The sequence below is a fragment of the Xenopus tropicalis genome, chromosome 5 (genome assembly GCF_000004195.4).
Source record: "Xenopus tropicalis strain Nigerian chromosome 5, UCB_Xtro_10.0, whole genome shotgun sequence".
Classification (NCBI taxonomy): Eukaryota; Metazoa; Chordata; class Amphibia; order Anura; family Pipidae; genus Xenopus; species Xenopus tropicalis.
This window is the reverse complement of record NC_030681.2, coordinates 140295250-140317572: the sequence shown is the minus strand read 5'-3', so window position 1 is coordinate 140317572 and position 22323 is coordinate 140295250. Positions and strand designations below refer to the sequence as shown.

The 22323-nt window shown below is 42.1% G+C and overlaps 1 protein-coding gene across 1 annotated transcript in view; it reads left to right on the top strand.

The window, feature by feature from the left end:
* Positions 1 to 22323, top strand: part of nbas (NBAS subunit of NRZ tethering complex) — a 425480-nt gene that overhangs the window by 313435 nt on the left and 89722 nt on the right. Inside the window, exon 48 of the mRNA XM_002941372.4 lies at positions 21999 to 22194. Coding sequence (XP_002941418.3) covers positions 21999 to 22194 — 196 coding nt within the window. The remainder of the gene's footprint in view (positions 1 to 21998; positions 22195 to 22323) is intronic.

The following is a 22323-nucleotide window of genomic DNA, read 5'->3' as shown; positions in this document are numbered from 1 at the left end:
GCAACTTCGGGCGTCTCCTGAAAGCATTGGTGACGTTTATGATTTTCCACTGCTGGTGGGAAGGAAACTTTGCCCATTTTGTCATCTGTGCTAGAGGTGAATAAAGGAACAGTAACACCGAAAAAAGCAAATTTATCGAAGTCATTAAAATATAATGTACTGTTGCTCTGCATTGGTAAAAGTTGTGTGTTTGCTTTAAAAACTCATAGTTTATAAAATACCCTGCTGTGCAGCCATGGGGGCAGCCGTTTAAACTGGAAAAAAGGAGCAAAGGCACAGGTTACATAGCAGATAACAGATTAAACACCATTGTATTCTACAGAGCTTATCGGTTATCTGCTATGTAACCTGTGCCTTTTCTCCTTTTTTCCAGCCTGAATGGCTGCCCCCATGGCTACACAGCAGCTTATTTATATAAACTATAGTAGGGTTTCTGTAGCAAACACCCCAGCTGTACCAGTGCAGGAATGGCTGCCCCGGGGCTACACAGCAGGGTATTTATATAAACTATAGTAGGGTTTCTGTAGCAAACACCCCAGCTGTACCAGTGCAGGAATGGCTGCCCCCGGGGCTACACAGCGGGGTATTTATATAAACTATAGTAGGGTTTCTGTAGCAAACACCCCAGCTGTACCAGTGCAGGAATGGCTGCGCCGGGGCTACACAGCGGGGTATTTATATAAACTATAGTAGGGTTTCTGTAGCAAACACCCCAGCTGTACCAGTGCAGGAATGGCTGCCCCCGGGGCTACACAGCGGGGTATTTATATAAACTATAGTAGGGTTTCTGTAGCAAACACCCCAGCTGTACCAGTGCAGGAATGGCTGCCCCCGGGGCTACACAGCGGGGTATTTATATAAACTATAGTAGGGTTTCTGTAGCAAACACCCCAACTGTACCAGTGCAGGAATGGCTGCCCCCGGGGCTACACAGCGGGGTATTTATATAAACTATAGTAGGGTTTCTGTAGCAAACACCCCAGCTGTACCAGTGCAGGAATGGCTGTGCCGGGGCTACACAGCGGGGTATTTATATAAACTATAGTAGGGTTTCTGTAGCAAACACTCCAGCTGTACCAGTGCAGGAATGGCTGCCCCTGGGGCTACACAGCAGGGTATTTATATAAACTATAGTAGGGTTTCTGTAGCAAACACTCCAGCTGTACCAGTGCAGGAATGGCTGCCCCCGGGGCTACACAGCGGGGTATTTATATAAACTATAGTAGGGTTTCTGTAGCAAAAACCCCAGCTGTACCAGTGCAGGAATGGCTGCCCCCGGGGCTACACAGCAGGGTATTTATATAAACTATAGTAGGGTTTCTGTAGCAAACACCCCAGCTGTACCAGTGCAGGAATGGCTGCCCCCGGGGCTACACAGCGGGGTATTTATATAAACTATAGTAGGGTTTCTGTAGCAAACACCCCAGCTGTACCAGTGCAGGAATGGCTGCCCCGGGGCTACACAGCAGGGTATTTATATAAACTATAGTAGGGTTTCTGTAGCAAACACCCCAGCTGTACCAGTGCAGGAATGGCTGCCCCCGGGGCTACACAGCGGGGTATTTATATAAACTATAGTAGGGTTTCTGTAGCAAACACCCCAGCTGTACCAGTGCAGGAACGGCTGCCCCCGGGGCTACACAGCGGGGTATTTATATAAACTATAGTAGGGTTTCTGTAGCAAACACCCCAGCTGTACCAGTGCAGGAATGGCTGCCCCGGGGCTACACAGCAGGGTATTTATATAAACTATAGTAGGGTTTCTGTAGCAAACACCCCAGCTGTACCAGTGCAGGAATGGCTGCCCCCGGGGCTACACAGCGGGGTATTTATATAAACTATAGTAGGGTTTCTGTAGCAAACACCCCAGCTGTACCAGTGCAGGAATGGCTGCCCCGGGGCTACACAGCAGGGTATTTATATAAACTATAGTAGGGTTTCTGTAGCAAACACCCCAGCTGTACCAGTGCAGGAATGGCTGCCCCCGGGGCTACACAGCGGGGTATTTATATAAACTATAGTAGGGTTTCTGTAGCAAACACCCCAGCTGTACCAGTGCAGGAACGGCTGCCCCCGGGGCTACACAGCGGGATATTTATATAAACTATAGTAGGGTTTCTGTAGCAAACACCCCAGCTGTACCAGTGCAGGAATGGCTGCCCCGGGGCTACACAGCAGGGTATTTATATAAACTATAGTAGGGTTTCTGTAGCAAACACCCCAGCTGTACCAGTGCAGGAATGGCTGCCCCGGGGCTACACAGCAGGGTATTTATATAAACTATAGTAGGGTTTCTGTAGCAAACACCCCAGCTGTACCAGTGCAGGAATGGCTGCCCCCGGGGCTACACAGCGGGGTATTTATATAAACTATAGTAGGGTTTCTGTAGCAAACACCCCAGCTGTACCAGTGCAGGAACGGCTGCCCCCGGGGCTACACAGCGGGGTATTTATATAAACTATAGTAGGGTTTCTGTAGCAAACACCCCAGCTGTACCAGTGCAGGAATGGCTGCCCCGGGGCTACACAGCGGGGTATTTATATAAACTATAGTAGGGTTTCTGTAGCAAACACCCCAGCTGTACCAGTGCAGGAATGGCTGCCCCCGGGGCTACACAGCAGGGTATTTATATAAACTATAGTAGGGTTTCTGTAGCAAACACCCCAGCTGTACCAGTGCAGGAATGGCTGCCCCCGGGGCTACACAGCGGGGTATTTATATAAACTATAGTAGGGTTTCTGTAGCAAACACCCCAGCTGTACCAGTGCAGGAATGGCTGCCCCCGGGGCTACACAGCAGGGTATTTATATAAACTATAGTAGGGTTTCTGTAGCAAACACCCCAGCTGTACCAGTGCAGGAATGGCTGCCCCCGGGGCTACACAGCGGGTATTTATATAAACTATAGTAGGGTTTCTGTAGCAAACACCCCAGCTGTACCAGTGCAGGAATGGCTGCCCCCGGGGCTACACAGCAGGGTATTTGTATAAACTATAGTAGAGTATCTGTAGCAAACACACAACTTTAATTACTTTGACACATTTTCATTTTCTGGTGTTACTGTTCTTTAAACGTGGTCGACAAAATATCCCTTGTGACCGAGCCCTAATGTGCTACTGCTTATCTGTAGGTCAAAATAGCAACAACAAAAGGCTGAAGGTTCCTTGTCTATTTAAACTAAACTCTACCAGTTAAAAAACCAGTTTAAATGAAAAGAAGCACAATATATATATTTAACATGAGTATTATTTTAGTCATGAAAAGGGCATTTAGGTTTATTCTGTCCCTGTCATCATAAATAAGAAAATAACAAGTGGGGAAGTTATTTTAACCCTATAATGCCATTATCTGGGCATTATTGCAAGTTATTACATTTACTGTTAATCAAACACCATCACTAAAGACATTTTTAAAAAGTATCCCTGATTTTTCTGGTGATAGGACACTGCGAACTGATCATCTCCATAATTATATTGTAGAGTCATTAGGTTGCCCCCCCCCCTACAGAATATCCCATAACAGATAAGGAAATTCTTACCAGATTTCTGGAACACAACAGGACCCCCACTAATCCCCCGCGTGTATCATAGCGACGAGAGCCCTCAACTTCTTATTCTAAACTTAAATTATGGCAAACTCTTTCAGAGCTCTATCTTCTATTGCCCCCTGTCTCTCTCTCTCTCTCTCTCTCTCTAGGGGGCTGATTTACTAACCCACGAATCCGACCCGAATTGGAAAAGATCCGACTTGAAAACGAACGTTTTGCGACTTTTTCGTTACCAATACCATTTTTGCGTAAAAACGCGAGTTTTTCGTAGCCATTACGAAAGTTGCGTAAAATCGCCCGATTTTTTCGTAGCGTTAAAACTTACGCGAAAAGTTGCACCTTTTTCGTAGCGTTAAAACTTAAAAGGTGCGAAGTTTCGCGTAAGTTTTAACGCTACGAAAAAAGCGCAACTTTTTGCGCAAGTTTTTACGCTACGAAAAATCGCCAGATTTTACACAACTTTCGTAATGGCTACGAAAAACTCGCGTTTTTACGCAAAAATCGTATTGGTAACGAAAAATTCGTAAAGACGCCGAAAAAATTAAAAAAAATACGAAAAAATCGCAAAATACCGATCATTACGAAAAAAACGCAATCGGACTCATTTCGACCCGTTCGTGGGTTAGTAAATGTGCCCCTAAGTCTCTCTGTCTGACTCTCTTTTCCCAGTAGTCACTTACACTTATCTCATAATGTTTCTGTTCAGCAATAACATATTGCAACCAATCAATCATCAGTTAGCTCTGATTGGTCAACTGTAGTTACACCAATGAAAACAAATCTATCATTGGTTGTTACTTTCACTTTTGTCCAAGTGTCTTGTCAGAACTTTGTTTACTTGAGTCAGGACATTTTTGATCATTCTCCGATATACCCCCAAAATATCCCTTTTAGTTATGTGTTGGTCAGCCAAAAGTCAACCCACACCAGACCCTAACCTGCCCACTCCCAACCCACAATGGCAAGCCTTCAGTACTTATATACCTGAACCCAACCCACCACTCCCTGCTGTCGCCAGTAGTACATAAATAACGATGGTGGACATGGGGCATTATGGTGTCTTGTGCATGGTTGGTGGCGGCCAGAGTTTGCCCCTCCCACAACCTGCAAAGTATGTTTGTTTGCCAGCCTGAACCTACGGGTTTTGGGTCGGCCTGCACATCACTAGTCCCCAGACTAATAAGCCCCATGTTTGGAATTTGTCACTGTTCTGGCACATACAGTAGAACATCTAGTGGCTGATTTATTAAAGTACATCAGGTACGAAATACAAAAAATTCTTAATTGTTTGTACTGTGCGTATTTTCTGCGACTTTTTCATATATTTGTACTTTGCAACAAAATTTGTGCGCCAAAATCGTCTAGGTCAGAAAGGTTTTCCCGCCGTTTACGATCGTTCGGATACAAAAATTTAATGACTTTTGAAACGCAACCACGATATTTTCGTGCGACCGATAAAATAATTTACATGACATTGTCGAACATCAGAAATCACAGTGGTTACTCCGAATTTTTTGCATATTGTGATTGTAACCACAAAAAATTTGTGGTTTAATGAATGGGCTCACTAGTGTCCAGTCCTGTTTGGGTTTTCCTTTACTAACAATCTTTGTATATTTCATGGTTAATGGTTCATACTATTTATTCTTTTATAAATGACCAGTATTTGCTACCATCCCCTAGTTGATCATAGTTGTATAAAAATATGACACACAACAGTCCACGGAACAAAGCCTCCCACGCTGCACACAACTCGCTAGTTCAGTGATTATTTTCTAACAATGCTCTGTTTTCTGCAGACGAGTAGATTGATATTAGAGCCCCTTCCTGTTAAAGCCAATTGACCCGACATTTAGCGAATGTCACTGGGGAAAAGACTGGGCAGCCTGTACGCTCTGTGATGTATCTGCCTACTCTCTTCTCAGGCAGGAAAATCTAATGCAGCTGGAACCAAATTGTAAGGTTATACACAATGATAGTTTCCCTTTAAAGCCTTCAGGAATGTAATTACAGGGGGCAGAACAAATATCCACTGCAGATCCTTATAACCTATTTACAGCATGAAAGTGACATGTCATTAATGTCAAGGCATTGTAGCGCGTTCTAATTCTATTGCCCATCATTGGTTAGAAATAATAACCTTGAACATGTCAATACTCAATGGCTCACATACAAGGCCTGTGTAGATATATACAGTACTCTGTATTTCTGCCTGTTGCTGTTTTTTGGAAAACGTCTAATTTTCGACTCTTTTAATTTCAATCAAACGTGAAATAGACGTTTCTGACGTTTCTGTTCTTCTTGGATACATACACAAGAAAATATATATGTCATTTTATCAAGGGGTATTTATTAGTTACCATTTAACTTCATCAGCACTTAAATAGTAATCTATAAAAGACGAACAATGAGCAGCAAATAAGTGGGTCGTGGCAACACCTGGACGACCCAAAATAGTAGCTGTTCCATGGATAAATGATTGTTCTCGCTGGCCTAGATAGAACACAAATACTTTTTAATAAACCTTACATATGGTTATTCCTCTATTTGTGTTATTGCTATTGTTCTTACTGTCTCGGGGCTTCACCAAACACAGGCTTGCAATCTGGGCCATCTCTAGGGGTCTTGGGCGTAAGATAAAGTTTCTCCCTAATATTCATTTTCCTTGAGAGCAATTTAGGAGATGCCTAGTGATTTATTTGGTCTACAACAACTTCTTTTTCTCTTTCATTTTTCAAAATCATGGTCTGAGCCCAACTTTTTGCCTTGTATTAGGTAAGGCAGTTCTAGAACAATGGAACACAGGTGGTGATCCCAGTAATAGGCCATGCCTTCTCTTAAATTATTGATATAAAGCTGGCCACATACAGTAAGATCTGCTTGTTTTTGGAGGCCAAAGAACAAGAAGAACTTTGACTAGTTTGGTCAACAAAGAAGCAGTTCCGGCTAATTTGATTGCTCAGCCTTAGAGTGTACAATCATCTCACATGGGGAACCTTAAGGGTGAAGACACACTGGGCTACTAGTAGCAGCTACTTTTCAAGGCTACTAAACTCCAGGAAATTCCCTGCCATAGATAATACTGAATATTGCCTCTGGTTAAACACACATAGAGACAATTATCAATAAATTATCAGCATTGTCTATTTTAGTAGCCGTTACAAGTAGCTGCTACTAGTAGCTCTGTGTGTCTTCACCCTAAGTCCCATTGGCTGAGGGCAGGATTAGTAGTCTGATACAGCTCTTAACTATGGCTTTTAGACATGGGAATGAGCCCAGTTTAGATATCAATGGTGAAGTGGATTGCTGACTTGAAAAAAAATGGTTCTATCTAGCAAGGCTGCTCAAGTTAAAGTTAAATTCTCCATTGATAATTTCACTATTTCATCTATTCATCACTTAGTATATCTATGAAACAAATAGGAGACACATATTAAAATGTATATACAAAGATATGTACATTCAGATGGTTGCCTTTGTAAATTGTAAAATCTAATGCACTGGCTATGAAGTAACTGACTGCCAATGCCAAAGATTCTACACTTCTGGGTTTGTTTGTTTATTTGGTATGTGGCATATTGCCTGGCAACACAAGGCACGGCAGCATGAAAGGGGCACAGCAGCATAAGCGTTACATGCACTTCAGTAGGGACATTTTATTGTTAAGCTAGAAAATATTGTAAAAAAAAACCAGACACTGTTAGCGCTCATTGAATGCTTTTATGTACTGTAGACGTTGAAACCTTTCAGGGGATGGAGGTTCCGGCAGCACTTATACTGTCATAAAGAAGTTTCCTCCGCACCTCGGAAGCCCTCGGCATTCCTATTCAGTTTCTCATTACAGTGATCACCTTAAGTCTGTACCGCCTTTGTTCTTAACTGCTAAACGGCCCTGTGCCGCTGCCTGCAATGCACAATCCCTTTCCATTCAGAATGCAGACATTTTTATTCCTAGAGAGAAAGGCTTCTGTGCCGTTGCTATACCTGTATGCAGAAGGAAATCACTGCTTAGAACTGATTGGTTGCTTAGGGTTACTAGACCTCTTCTCTTGTGCATTGTTAGGTGCACACTTTTATCATTTCATTATTGCAGCTTATGTTATTAATTGGTTTGGTATTGAGGCTTTCTCTTGCTTTATACATAGCATAATGCAGCCGTACGAGACATCCTTGGTCATTGGTCCTCTTCCAGATAGGCTTCCATGCCCTCAAGTTCCTCTAGAATCCTTGTGCATTTGTTTGCCTTTAGAATGCATCAAGCCAAACTACTTTTGTAAATGGGGAGCTCTCTGGCCTCTAATGTGTTAACCTAGGCAGCAGCACCTACGATATCTTTAGCTGTGTGTTCTATGTGAGACGACACTACGTCAAAGGACATGGAACTAAGCGATAACAAATTCAGTGTCTGAACTCTCCCAGTAGACTCCTTGCTAGCTGGGTATGATGTGATTTTCAACCAAATGGAATGGATGTGCCCCAAACTTGCCTGTTCTTACATGTAATTCCAGGCCATTAGACTGTAAGCTCCATGGGTCAGAGGTGCTCCAAGTGTAGCAACAAAGATTATGCTTGGGACTGAGATGCTTTAGAACCTGTATGAGAGGTTAAGTACTATGGGTGCCCTGAATTCTGACTAGTCCCATGGTGCCGAGTCTGATACCCCCGGCCACTGTTCAGAGATCAGGTTACTTTCTAGCAAATCTCTGTCACCTGGGGGCCTATTTATCATGCTGGTTTCACTGGTTATGGTAAGTAAAAATTTCGTTATTTTTTTATGCTTTCTTTCTTCTGCCAGAAACTATGTGAAATAACGCCATAAAATCTGGCATTCAGATGGTTAAATTCACCATTTATTTTACACAGCTTTTTACAATGTTTGGTGCAGCATAAAAAACTAGCCCCCCCCCCAACCCCCCCCCCCCGGTGCATTGTATGCCAATGGATGAAGGTATGACTTAGATTTTACAGACAATCAATATTACTTTAATTTTTCCTGACTTAGCAAGCAGACAAGGTGTTTTGTAATGGCCCATTGTAATGTGCAATGTTCCAAATCTACTTATATAGATCTAAAAGTAAACATAGCTTTACTCTATGGTTTGCCTTGGCATTCAGATTCTCCTTACCTGCTCCATTTAGATGCTGACAATGGAAAAAATCTACTTGTAAATGTGCTAAATGTACATAATCTTATATAAAAAGGAAATAAGCAGTGTCAAAGCGATCCAGCCTGTGACTTGTGCCTTTATATATGGCCACGGAATGTGTCGGTGACCTTTAATATCCTTATTCGCGGGTTGTTATTATTTTTATATAACTTACACAAGTTAAACAACAGTATTTGTTTAAAAGAGTAACAAAATGAATTAGGGGATATAGAGGGCCAAGGGATTTTCTTCTTCAAAAAAAGCAGATTTGAGCAGATTGTGAAGCTGGTGACTAAGAGTAAATGCCATGGAATTCCAGTATGTCTAATGCAGAATGTAGGGAAAGTAAAGGTGAGTTCTAGAGACTCAGACAGAGATGTAGAGATTATATGCATTGTTGAAGGGGGTGGTCCCATACATTTATTTCTGGAGGAACTGGTGCTTCAGTATTGGAATTTGGAAAGTAGGGGTAACATTCGGGGACGTAAGTGGACTAGTCTAGCACCATTTATGGCATATGTGGAGAAAGATAGCTAAAATGAAATCACAATAAGTGCAAACTTGGAATTCCATTTGAGGGATTTACATGTGGAAATGAGTGGGTTTTCAGCAGTTCCAAAAGAAGAGAAAAATGGAGAGTTAATGATAACCCCACGCTAGCTAGCTGAATATATGGAGGAAATAACACTGGGGAACAAAGTGGGTGGCTGATGGGTTTTATCTCAATAAAAACACCAAAATCCTGCTTTGAGATTTGCAGAAAAATATTCAAAGTATGGGGCTTCTAACAACCTTAACAGGTTGAGTTGACGAAGAGGAAGAATCAGAGATTCAGAAAGCGCATTCAGAAGGATAAGACAAAAAATGTCATGCTATAGGACAGTTAAAAGTATAGCAAAATTTTTAGAAGGCAAGTGTTTATATAGAAGATATAGAACTCATTTTGACTGAGGGCAAGAACCCAGAAGGGTGATCTAATGGAGCAGTTTTTGGACATTGCTGGGCTTTTGTGATCTACTGGTTACCAGATTAAAATCCACCTCTTGTGCACTCGTGCATGGAATGTTGGCAAGGGATGTGAGAGGAACTGGTATTAGAGAGAATACTTCCTTCAACCCTGACATCTCTTCCGTGGTGGGAACAGTTGGTCGGCATCATGCTCTGTGTATATGATCAGTAAGGGATGTTACAATATAACGTGAATCCTGGAGAGTTGTGGCTGTAAAAAGTGTTACATAGTTACTATATAGGTATTGCGGTGGTCAATGATCTCAGTTTGGGGATTCCCATACCAGCAGTGACTGAGGGTATATAGTTGACATAAGCAGAAAGGCATGGAATAAGGAATAGAGAATATGGTGCTCAGGAGTAACAGGGCAGAGTAAATATTAAAATATTGTAAGACAAAAGGCCTTGGTACTTTGCATTATGATAACAACATGACCTGCAGTGTGCGTTTGTGGTGTGTTTGCATTGATGCAGATTCCCTGAGGTGGAAATTCTTAAAAATAACAATAAAAAACAAAGTTTAAAAACAAAAGTGGTAGTTCAGCTTAAAAAAGTAACTTTTAGTATGATGTAGATAAAACATAAATATTGTAAGACAATTTCAGTTGGTCTTCATTTTGATTTTTTAAATTGTTTTCACTAGGGTCAAACTTACCCTAGCAACCAGGTAGAGGTTTAATTGACAGTCTGGAACATGGATAGAAGAAGGTGTGAATGGAAAGATAAGTAATAAAAATGAAATTGTAGCCTCACCGAGAAATAGTGTTTTTGAATATCGGGGTTAGTGACCCCCATCTGAATGCTGAAGCAGAAAAGCAAATAATTCAAAATGTATAAGAAATAAAAAATGAAGATCGATTGAAAGGATTAAATAAACTTTGACAGAGTTATAGAGAATACACAACGGAGTAGAAGGAAGAGAGACTAAAGTAAAAAGGACCAGGTACTGCCCCATGGAGGGAAACTAGTGAAAATAAATAGGGCTGGAAAGATGTCAGATGCTCGGTAATCAAGAAATTAGTTGAAGCTTCCAATTTCATCAATATCGGCTTTCTGACCATATCCCACAAGCAGCAGCCTTGTATTACAGACAGGCAATTACTGGGAGTGTTAAATTTCATCTGACATTTCCAGGAAAAATCTTATGTTTCGTGTTCCCTTATCTCTCACTTGATAAATAGCCCCATATGTCTCATTCCTACAGTACTTGCAACATGTAATTTTCCTCTTTTTTGTACTATGAGAGCCGCCATTTGCAGGAAAAAAACAAAAATAAATCCTGTTATACGCAAGAAAATATATGTCTGCTGCGTTCCAAGGGTAAATAAATCGATGGTCTTAACTTCCCAGAATTTCTGCTTCTTGGTTGCAGCTAAACCTTGTGAGCTTGTCATATTGACTTCCTGAGCAGGAGCATAGAAATATATCCCATAGACAGAATGACCTCCTTTATAAAGGATGGATCTCCACAAAGGCCTGTAGGATCCCCAGGAAGGCCTGTAGGATCCCCAGGAAGGCCTGTAGGATCCCCAGGAAGGCCTGTAGAATCCCCAGGAAGGCCTGTAGAATCCCCAGGAAGGCCTGTAGAATCCCCAGGAAGGCCTGTAGAATCCCCAGAAAGGTCTGTAGAATCCCCAGGAAGGCCTGTAGAATCCTCAGGAAGGTCTGTAAAATCCCCAGGAAGGTCTGTAGAATCCCCAGAAAGGTCTGTAGAATCCCCAGAAAGGTCTGTAGAATCCCCAGGAAGGTCTGTAGAATCCCCAGGAAGGCCTGTAGAATCCCCAGGAAGGTCTGTAGAATCCCCAGGAAGGCCTGTAGAGTCCCCAGGAAGGTCTGTAGAGTCCCCAGGAAGGCCTGTAGAGTCCCCAGGAAGGTCTGTAGAGTCCCCAGGAAGGCCTGTAGAATCCCCAGGAAGGCCTGTAGAATCCCCAGGAAGGTCTGTAGAGTCCCCAGGAAGGTCTGTAGAGTCCCCAGGAAGGCCTGTAGAATCCCCAGGAAGGCCTGTAGAATCCCCAGGAAGGCCTGTAGAATCCCCAGGAAGGCCTGTAGAATCACCAGAAAGGTCTGTAAAATTCTCAGAAGGGTCTTTAATGTCTTCAAAACCTCCATAAAGGTATTCTGAATTTCCAGAAAAGTCTGTAGAGCCTCCATAAAGGTATTCTGAATTTCCAGAAAAATCTTTTGAGCCTCCAAAAAAAGTTTTCAGAATTTCGATAAAAGTCTACTTGCTTCCTACCCAATATAGGTTTCAGTGCCCTGCTATAAACATTCTGTTAAACAGCTATACCATTGGCCTTACAGTGATCCTACAGGTTTATTTTGAGACTTCTTCCAGTGTTCTTGCATTTAGAATCTACAAAGCTTTGTACAGACTGGTAACCCTGATTTAGATCAGACTTGCAGGCAGTTGTAACAAGTATACACTGACATGCTGTTGGCTACGTTCCAACCTACAGTCCAACATGCCATAGACAGTCACTATTTATTGGTTTTATGGTGGCCTGTTTGGGTCTCTGTGTACTTGGATTGCGAGGGCCTATTCTGAATAACAGCCAGGGCCTGCTACCAGCCTGAGTGATCCAATTCTGGTGAATTTAACTGACTGGGTCAGATTTGTCTGTGCAAGAGACATTAGATTAGTGCTCAGCTCTTCAATGCAACAGAATTTATTTTCTGCATTAAAGGAGAAGGAAAGTCATTTTGGCATTTTACTGCCAATAGATTCGCCACATTAGTGCCACCTAGAACAATATATTTATCCTGCAGAAACCATTACCATACCCGAGTAAACAGCTTTAGAAGCTTTCTCCTTTTGCTTAAGATAGCAGCTGCCATTTTAAGTTGCTTCCTTCCTGCAGCTCTAGCCCTTATAGCTGAGATCACACATTCCTAAGAGAGGGGGGAGGGAGTTCTTAGCATTCTGATGGGAGGGGGAGCAGGAGAGGGGAGAGAGGAGAGAACTGTGCAGACTCTGGCCCCGGGAATTAAGGATGTTTCTGAGAGAGGAAGTCAGACATTGGAACATCATGTTTACAAAAAAAGAGACGAGAAATCCTGTGTTTCTTTTGATAGAGGACATTACTGTAAATGCTTATGGCTGTATTTATGATAAAGCTTACTTAGTTTTTACCTTTCCTTCTCCTTTAATGACTGTTCTGGGTTTTGTGCTGAGCTGCCTCTGTAAGCATTATATATTCTAGTGAATTTTTACATTTCCCACATCTGGGATTACATTGAGGGTAGAACTGTCAAGGCGACTATCAGTCAAACAAAAGTAGAATTCACGCCTCCCGACTGAAGCAGAATGAATTAAGGTGGCTCAGTGGCTTAACAGATGCACATAATGAAACATCGACAGTGTATGAATATCCCACAACTTTGCTTGTTTATATGCCAGGTACTTCCGTAAATCCAATGACCTTGGCAACCAAACATCAGATTGATAGTGAGGCAACATCTTAGTATTGTTTTTCATTACTTATGTCTCTGTGCAGGCCCTTTCCTATCCATCTTACTGCCTCACAGTACAGAACCGTTGTCTGGTACAAGTATGGGATCCCTTATCCGGAAACACGTTATCCAGAAAGCTCTGAATTACCGAAAGCCCGTCTCCCATAGACTCCATTTTAATAAAATAATTTAGAATTTAAAAACTTGTTTTCTTTTTTCTCTGTACTAATAAAACAGTACCTGTACTTGATCCCAACTAAGATATAATGACCCCTTATTGGGGGCAGAACAGCCCTATTGGGTTTATTTCATGGTTAAATGATTCCCTTTTCTCTGTAATAATAAAACAGTACCTGTACTTGATCCCAACTAAGATATAATTACCCCTTATTGGGGGCAGAACAGCCCTATTGGGTTTATTTCATGGTTAAATGATTCCCTTTTCTCTGTAATAATAAAACAGTACCTGTACTTGATCCCAACTAAGATATAATTACCCCTTATTGGGGGCAGAACAGCCCTATTGGGTTTATTTAATGGTTAAATGATTCCTTTTTCTCTGTACTAATAAAACAGTACCTGTACTTGATCCCAACTAAGATATAATTACCCCTTATTGGGGGCAGAACAGCCCTATTGGGTTTATTTCATGGTTAAATGATTCCCTTTTCTCTGTAATAATAAAACAGTACCTGTACTTGATCCCAACTAAGATATAATTACCCCTTATTGGGGGCAGAACAGCCCTATAGGGTTTATTTAATGGTTAAATGATTCCCTTTTCTCTGTAATAATAAAACAGTACCTGTACTTGATCCCAACTAAGATATAATTAATCCTTATTGGGGGCAAAACAATCCTATTGGGTTTAATTCATGTTTTATTGATTTTTTAGTAGAATTAAGGTATGAAGATCAAAATTACGGAAAAACCCCTTATCCGGAATACCCTTGGTCCCGAGCATTCTGGATAATGGGTCCTATACCTGTAGTTGCTGGAGGTAACAACTTCAGAAACCAGTATAAATTTGTAGCTGGAGAAGAAAAAAATTTAAATTATACACTAAAGAAAAAAATGAGAACCCCTGAGGGACTAGTTTAATTGTAAATGAATAGTAGGTTTTAAGGTGAACTTCCATTTTCATTATTCAGATTTGAGAGCCATTGCAGGGTAAACAGCAACATACTGATACTTTCCAGTCATTTATAATTCTAAAACTTGTATTCTTTGCAGCATGCCCCATCTTCATACATCCCAGACCATATTGTGTTTACTGTAATGTTATATCACATGACTATGGAGTTTTCCCTTCTCGCCCAGATGGTGACTCTGGTCCCCAGCCTGTTATATTTCCGAATTGTTTAACATCTCCATCTTCCTGTCATCACAGAAAGCGTTCGATGTGGTGGGACTGTTCCAGTGGTTCAGCTGGTGGGACTCCATGGAGCAGAGATTAATTAAAAACTGCTTTTGGTGGCGGCTGATCTGTTAGTGCTCCGAGGCATTTGTGTATTCTTCTTTATTTTTTTGTAGATACAGCAAACATGATTAATAAGGTAGCATTTGAGGGAATGAGTAACTGTTGTATTTGTTCTTGTTGTTTTGTAGGCACGTCAGGGCTACAGCATTAGGGATGGTACTCGGTAACCATGGGGTGGGGCAACTTCAATATATTATTGTAAAAAAAGCTAAAAAAAATTTCCCATAGGGCCCATCAGTTTCTGTGTATTCCTCGAGGCCTCTATCAGAGTTATGAAGGCAAGTCCTGTTATACAGACCTGCCTTTTAGTGATTCCATATTGCGTATATTGTTGTAGCGCTCCTTGTGGAAGGATGAAGTTCCGTGTTGTCCCCTCTTTTATCAATGAGATCAGCATCTCCCCTCTCAGTAATGGTGATCCTGATAATCAGGTGGGGGAAATGCATTAAATCATATTCTTATAAGGTCTGTGCCATCAATTATTCAAATCCTCTACATGCATTTACCCATTATATTTACTTGGCTATTTTAGACATGTGCCATTTAACTCAATCGGAGGTGGTAGCAGAATATTTTTCCCCAGCTGAGCAACACTGGCCATTAGCCTAAAGCTAAACACCGCCCATTACCCTAAAGCTAAACACCACCCATTAGCCTAAAGCTAAACACCACCCATTACCCTAAAGCTAAACACCGCCCATTACCCTAAAGCTAAACACCGGCCGTTACCCTAAAGCTAAACACCGCCCATGACCCTAAAGCTAAACACCGCCCATTACCCTAAAGCTAAACACCGCCCATTACCCTAAAGCTAAACACCGCCCATTACCCGAAAGCTAAACACCGCCCATTACCCTAAAGCTAAACACCGCCCATGACCCTAAAGCTAAACACCGCCCATTACCCGAAAGCTAAACACCACCCATTACCCGAAAGCTAAACACCGCCCATGACCCTAAAGCTAAACACCGCCCATGACCCTAAAGCTAAACACCGCCCATGACCCTAAAGCTAAACACCGCCCATGACCCTAAAGCTAAACACCGCCCATGACCCTAAAGCTAAACACCGCCCATGACCCTAAAGCTAAACACCGCCCATTAGCCTAAAGCTAAACACCGCCCATTACCCTAAAGCTAAACACCGCCCATTGCCCTAAAGCTAAACACCGCCCATTACCCTAAAGCTAAACACCGCCCATTACCCTAAAGCTAAATACCGCCCATTACCCTAAAGCTAAACACCGCCCATTACCCTAAAGCTAAACACTACCCATTACCCTAAAGCTAAACACCGCCCATTACCCTAAAGCTAAACACCGCCCATTACCCTAAAGCTAAACACCACCCATTAGCCTAAAGCTAAACACCACCCATTACCCTAAAGCTAAACACCGCCCATTACCCTAAAGCTAAACACCGGCCGTTACCCTAAAGCTAAACACCGCCCATGACCCTAAAGCTAAACACCGCCCATTACCCTAAAGCTAAACACCGCCCATTACCCTAAAGCTAAACACCGCCCATTACCCGAAAGCTAAACACCGCCCATTACCCTAAAGCTAAACACCGCCCATGACCCTAAAGCTAAACACCGCCCATTACCCGAAAGCTAAACACCACCCATTACCCGAAAGCTAAACACCGCCCATGACCCTAAAGCTAAACACCGCCCATGACCCTAAAGCTAAACACCGCCCATGACCCTAAAGCTAAACACCGCCCATGACCCTAAAGCTAAACACCGCCCATGACCCTAAAGCTAAACACCGCCCATGACCCTAAAGCTAAACACCGCCCATTAGCCTAAAGCTAAACACCGCCCATTACCCTAAAGCTAAACACCGCCCATTGCCCTAAAGCTAAACACCGCCCATTACCCTAAAGCTAAACACCGCCCATTACCCTAAAGCTAAATACCGCCCATTACCCTAAAGCTAAACACCGCCCATTACCCTAAAGCTAAACACTACCCATTACCCTAAAGCTAAACACCGCCCATTACCCTAAAGCTAAACACCGCCCATTACCCTAAAGCTAAACACTACCCATTACCCTAAAGCTAAACACCGCCCATTACCCTAAAGCTTGACTGAAACAACAACCTGAAAGGTAATGGGTGGGTGTCTCCAGTTCAGATCAGATTAGAAGAAAATGCAATAAAACGCTAAGACATCAGTGTATTGGAGAACGTATGCACTGCAGGAAAAATAAGTTGAGAAAATCAGTTTCTTAAATGATTTATGTTCCTTTCATGTTATGATATATGATTAGAGGTGAATCATTATAAATCACATGAAAATAATAGTCATTTTGGTTATACACCCCATTACAGTTTTCATTGTTTCTACTCATATATTGATATATTCCATTTAACACACAGACATATACTAGCAGCCAGTGAGATCTGTAAGTAGGCACAGACATTTCAACATGTGCAGTGTCTCACACCTCCTTAGCAAGTCTCACTGCTCTCTAAAAGCCACAATGTGAGCCTTTCACTAATTAGAAAGCTTATAGGAAATACATTTTAAGTACAATCATATCTATAATTGCCACCGCCAGAGATCTGTAGAAACCGGATGCAAAACTGAATCAGGCAATTGAAGAGTTATATGCGATCCTGACATTCATTGGTTGCTTAGACATCTCTACAGTTTGTGTTATTCCGCAGTTTATTCAGCAGTTCATGGAGCCTTAATGGGCTCAATGCAAGATGTTGATAGAAAAAACACAACCAGAGGACTTTTTATTGAGAGATGTTTCACTGGTGAACAAGGGTGATGAGATCTCTGGTTATGGTCACTTTGCTGTCCTTAAACCACATCTTCTGCTTCTCATTGTAATGATGTAAAGAGGTTACTGGAATGTAGAAGAGGAAGAAACATTTGAGGATCCTTAGTTTGAACCTTCTTCTAGGGTGCACCAGATTTATAAACATTATACAAAGACCATATAGAGTAGTGCATATCAGCAAATTGTGGTCTGGTTGTAGTTTGACCAAGGTTAATAAAATGTACAAGAAGAAGAAAGAATTAAATGAATCCTCTGCTGTCAAGGTGTTCATCAGAGGTTGAGGAGCGATAGTCTCTATATTTCTTTTAGGGTTTGCCAGTCTCGAAAACATTTTATAAAAAACCCCATAGAGCAATACATATCAACCAACTGGGTGTGGTCTGGTTAATAGAATGTACAAGATGAAGAAAACTTTAAAAGAGATATCCACTGTCAAGGTGTTTAAAAGGAGTTGAGGATCCATGGTCTGCACTTGTAGGGGGCACCAGGTTCAAAAACATACCAACCACTTTCTGCCCCAAAACTAACATTTTACATTTAAACCTTCAACTGTTCAACTTTTAGCTGTTTTCTGACTGTGAGCTAATGTCAACTGTTGCTTTATATAGTCTTTATGTGGCCTTAGGTGGTCTCTGTGAGTGCTAATATTCACAAGATCATAATGAACAACATATTAAACTCTGGGCTAGCTTGCATGCAAGCAAAGTATAGAGAGTTGGGAGAAGTATTAGACACATTATACCTCATGGGGGACACAGGGACAATCAGGGTCCTGACTGATCCCGAATATACTGCACAAAGCAGACATTCTTTTGGGCAGGGGGTGGGCTTTTGCGGTGAGGCCCATTCACTTCTAATTATACTACAGTAGATAACAAGCCCAGGGCAGGTCACCAACAGAGATGTTTAAAGGAGTGAAATTGAATATCAATAAAGCATTGTCTGATCGAAATCTACTAAAAGCACATCAACCTCTACCCACAATCTCTACCCAGGTGCACGGTAAAAAACATAGAATCCACAAAAAAAAACAGCAACACCGGGATTTTTTAGTGAAAAACCAAATGTAGGAACATACATATATATATATATATATACATATACCTGTATATGTATGAAACACGTCTTCCTTAAGTTTATTGCAATACATTGCTGCACTTACGGCTTGTAATAACAGTGCAGGGGTCACAACTGCCAAAAGCAAAATTGCACTTAGAATTCTATACATTTAAATGTTATTTCCCATACCTGTAGGTACTTGTGTTTGTAAGAATGTTTATGGCTGTTGTTGGATCTTAAGTAAGTGGAACAGGGTTAAATTACTGTATCTACCAACGATCAATTTACAGACACAATTTGAAGGATAAGTGCTGCAGTTTACAGTGGACGTCACTGACTTGAAGTGCCAGGCGTCAGATATTATGGAACTGCTCCAAGAGGAGCTTTGAGTATTTTTGAAGAGACTGAGGGAAGATTCTCTCTAGGGCCGTGGTTCTCAACCTTCCTAATGCCGCGACCCTTTAATACAGTTCCTCATGTTGTGGTGACCCCCAACCATCAAATTATTCCTAAGACAAACGGAAATATGTGTTTTCCAATGGTCTTAGGCGACCCGTGGGATAGGGCCGGTCGACCCCCAAAGGGGTCACGACCCCCAGGTTGAGAACCGCTGCTCTAGGGGGATTCAGGGATGGCATCCCAAATGTAAAGGTGCCCATACACTGGCCGATTGTAGCTGCTGATATCGGTCCCTTAGACCAGGGATCCCCAACCTTTCTTACTCGTGAGCCACAGTCAAATGTAAAAAGACTTGGAGAGCAACACAAGCATCATAAAAGTTCATGGAGGAGCAAAATAAGGGCTGTGATTGCCTATTAGGGGCCTCTATGCACACTATCAGCTTACAGGGGGCTTTATTTGGTAGGAAATCTTGTTTTTATTCAACCAAAACTTGCCCCCAAGTCAGGAATTCAAATAAAACTACCTGGTTTGGGGGCACTGAGAGCAACAGCCAAGGGGTTGGGGAGCAACATGTTGCCCCTGAGCCACTGGTTGGGGAACACTGCCTTTCGGCAGCTTATCGGCCTGTGTATGGGCACTACCGATGGGCCTGCCCGACCTACATCTGGCAGATATCAATTGGGCAGGTTAAAAAATTTAGTTGGATTGGGGACCGCATTGGCTTGTTGATGCGGTCCCCGAACCAACTGCGCCTATTACCGGCGTTCTAATTCGATCATTTGGCCCCAGGGCCAAACGACAGAATTAGCCTAAATTCACCCGATATCCCCCACCCGTAGGTGGGGATATCGGGAGAAGATCCGCTTGCTTGGCGACCTCACCACCTTAAGGCACAACAAGAGATAATGGTTTAGGGCCTGAAACAGCAGTTTTACTGGGGGTGGGGCCAAGTGGTTGGTCTGAGTGTTATGTAGGAGGTGGCCAGGAATATATAGACACAAGAGAAGACGTAGAAGAATGTAGGGCTTTGAAAGTCATGGGAAGGAGTTTGTAGTTTTTGTTAGATTAAGTTTGTGCGTTAGATTTTAACTTAAAGTTTAAGTCTTTCCCTGCAGAGCTTGTGCCAACTTCTTTTCACTCAACAAACATATAACTTGACAAATGTTGTCAAAACTTTGAAACAATTACTCTGCTAATTAAAAACGATCTTCTTTAGCACATGGAATCCCGCTGAAGGCAGGGCCATATAAATGATGCATTAATGTATAATTTAGAAGTGTAATTAGGGCCCACTAGCTTTTATAGTTTCATTTACTCAGTGCTAACTATCCCGTTGAGCTTTGCAGCTACTACTCAATAGTTCTGTGTGGCCCAACGATGGTTAAACTATTGATTTCTTTACAATTGTATGTCTTTTAATATGTGTCTGATGGCATTTGTCTTCTCCTTTGCGCTATGGCTTCCAGACCTATTTTCATTGAAGCCCCAACCTGAACATGTAGCAAACGTGTAGCAAAGGTCTAGGTCTTCTAAGCCTGCTGGGGGTACCCTGTTAGACATTCTGAACAATTGTGCTTTTATTTAGGATAGGAGGGATTGAACTCTCATTTATCTTTGTTAAAGGTCAGTTCTCTGACCGTATTTATGTGAGAGTAACCTTGGTTGGCTGGTAGGACACCATGAATAAATAATGACCATACGATCCATCATCACTCGAGTGCTTTTACTCCTCCATATGTCACATTATGTTAAATACATAGATATTACGATCTGGTTTTGTGTCTGTAGGCTCAGTGAATGTATCATCCTGTAAGATTAAATCGAATTATGATAATATGGCATTTGAATAACATTCTTTGTTTGTTGTGAGCCCTCCTGGAGCAGCCGGGGAATGAAGTCCTGAGAATGAATGCGCGAGATGCGCAAGTGATTACATAAAACAAATTGGCAAATGTACTCTGTGTTTTATGTCAATTGATGAACAAATAAAATTAATTTTTTTTCCCGGCATGTTGTCTTTGGCTAAATTAACTGCAGCAGGACCTTTTTGGATTGTTTATTTGAGGATGCAACTAATAAATTATAGGTCCTGAAGTTGCCATTATTCTTAAATGAAATTGTGCATAAGGGGATGGGGAGATTATCTGCAGAAGAGTTTTGCCGAGGTAGGAAGAAAGGGACGTAGCTATCTACATATTTTGGTTGTATCTTTTTCCTTTCAGAGCCAATCCTGATTTTTTGGGAGTTTCCCTGCTAAACTGCTCCCTGACAGGGCTTTTACTTTCTAGTGCATCCTGGGAATTCCCTGAGCTCCAGAATGCAATGTTACCATAGTACAGATAACTACTGTATCCCTGAACTTTGAACCTTTTTCCTCCCCATATAAAGCTCTGATTCACCCCAAACACACACACATGGGCACGACACTACCACTTTAATGGTTTGGCGCCACTCTGATTGAGTAGCTAGACTGCAGTGATCCCCAACCAGTGGCTCGGGGGCAACATGTTGCTAAGCTTAAGATAGATCAGGGCTGTACAGCTGGAGGCCTATGGGCAAGGGTTTTTATGGCCCACAGTCTGCTCAGAGGCTCCATGGACTTTACTATATGACATTATCATTTAATTTGAATGTGGCCCTACACATGTATGAGATATAAGTGGCCCACTTGTTGCAGCAGCAGTGCACACCGGAAGAGCTCAGGAACAGCCATGATTAAGCTTTAAAAAAAGCTTTTTTTTGTGGTGGCTCCTGAGCTCTTCCGGTGTGCACTGCTTCCGCAACAAATGTGTTGGTTGTGTCTCCCTTAGCTACAGACTCGGGGCAGTCACAGGATCAACCGGGTAAGTGGGATTTACTTTTTTGAGCTGATAAAAGTGGAAGCGTCTTTTGGATAAGCGGTTCTTGAACTAAAGTGTTGGGTTTGGGGCAGAGGGCACCTGAACCACTCAGTTGAAGCAGTGAGCCATATTAGGAACTGGTTTAAACAAGACATGTGTTACCCTGACTTTAATCTTTAATTGAACCCAGTATATGTGCTGTGTGTACTGAATAGTAAAAATAGTATATAATAGTAAAAAATAACCTGTTCCCTTTTCTCTTTCTTCTCAGTGTTCTGCTTGTTTCCTCTGATGACCTTCTGGAGTGGCTTAGACCTTTCTGTGGAGATGACTCCTTGCCAGTAAAACCCAGAATCGATGTCCTGCAGATCATGGAACAGACGTTTAATCTAAGCGATGAAGACATCAAGTTGCTGGTGTTTTTCCGAACCCAGGCAGTTCTGAAAGCATCATGGCCAGATAAAAAGGTAAAATTTATGGCTCTGACACCTTTGGTTTTATTTGTAGCTGCATTCTAGTCTTCTTCCTAGTCACTGGCATAGTGGCTTCCACTTGTTTAAAGGAGAGGATCATACCAAACCATTAATAGAAAGTAT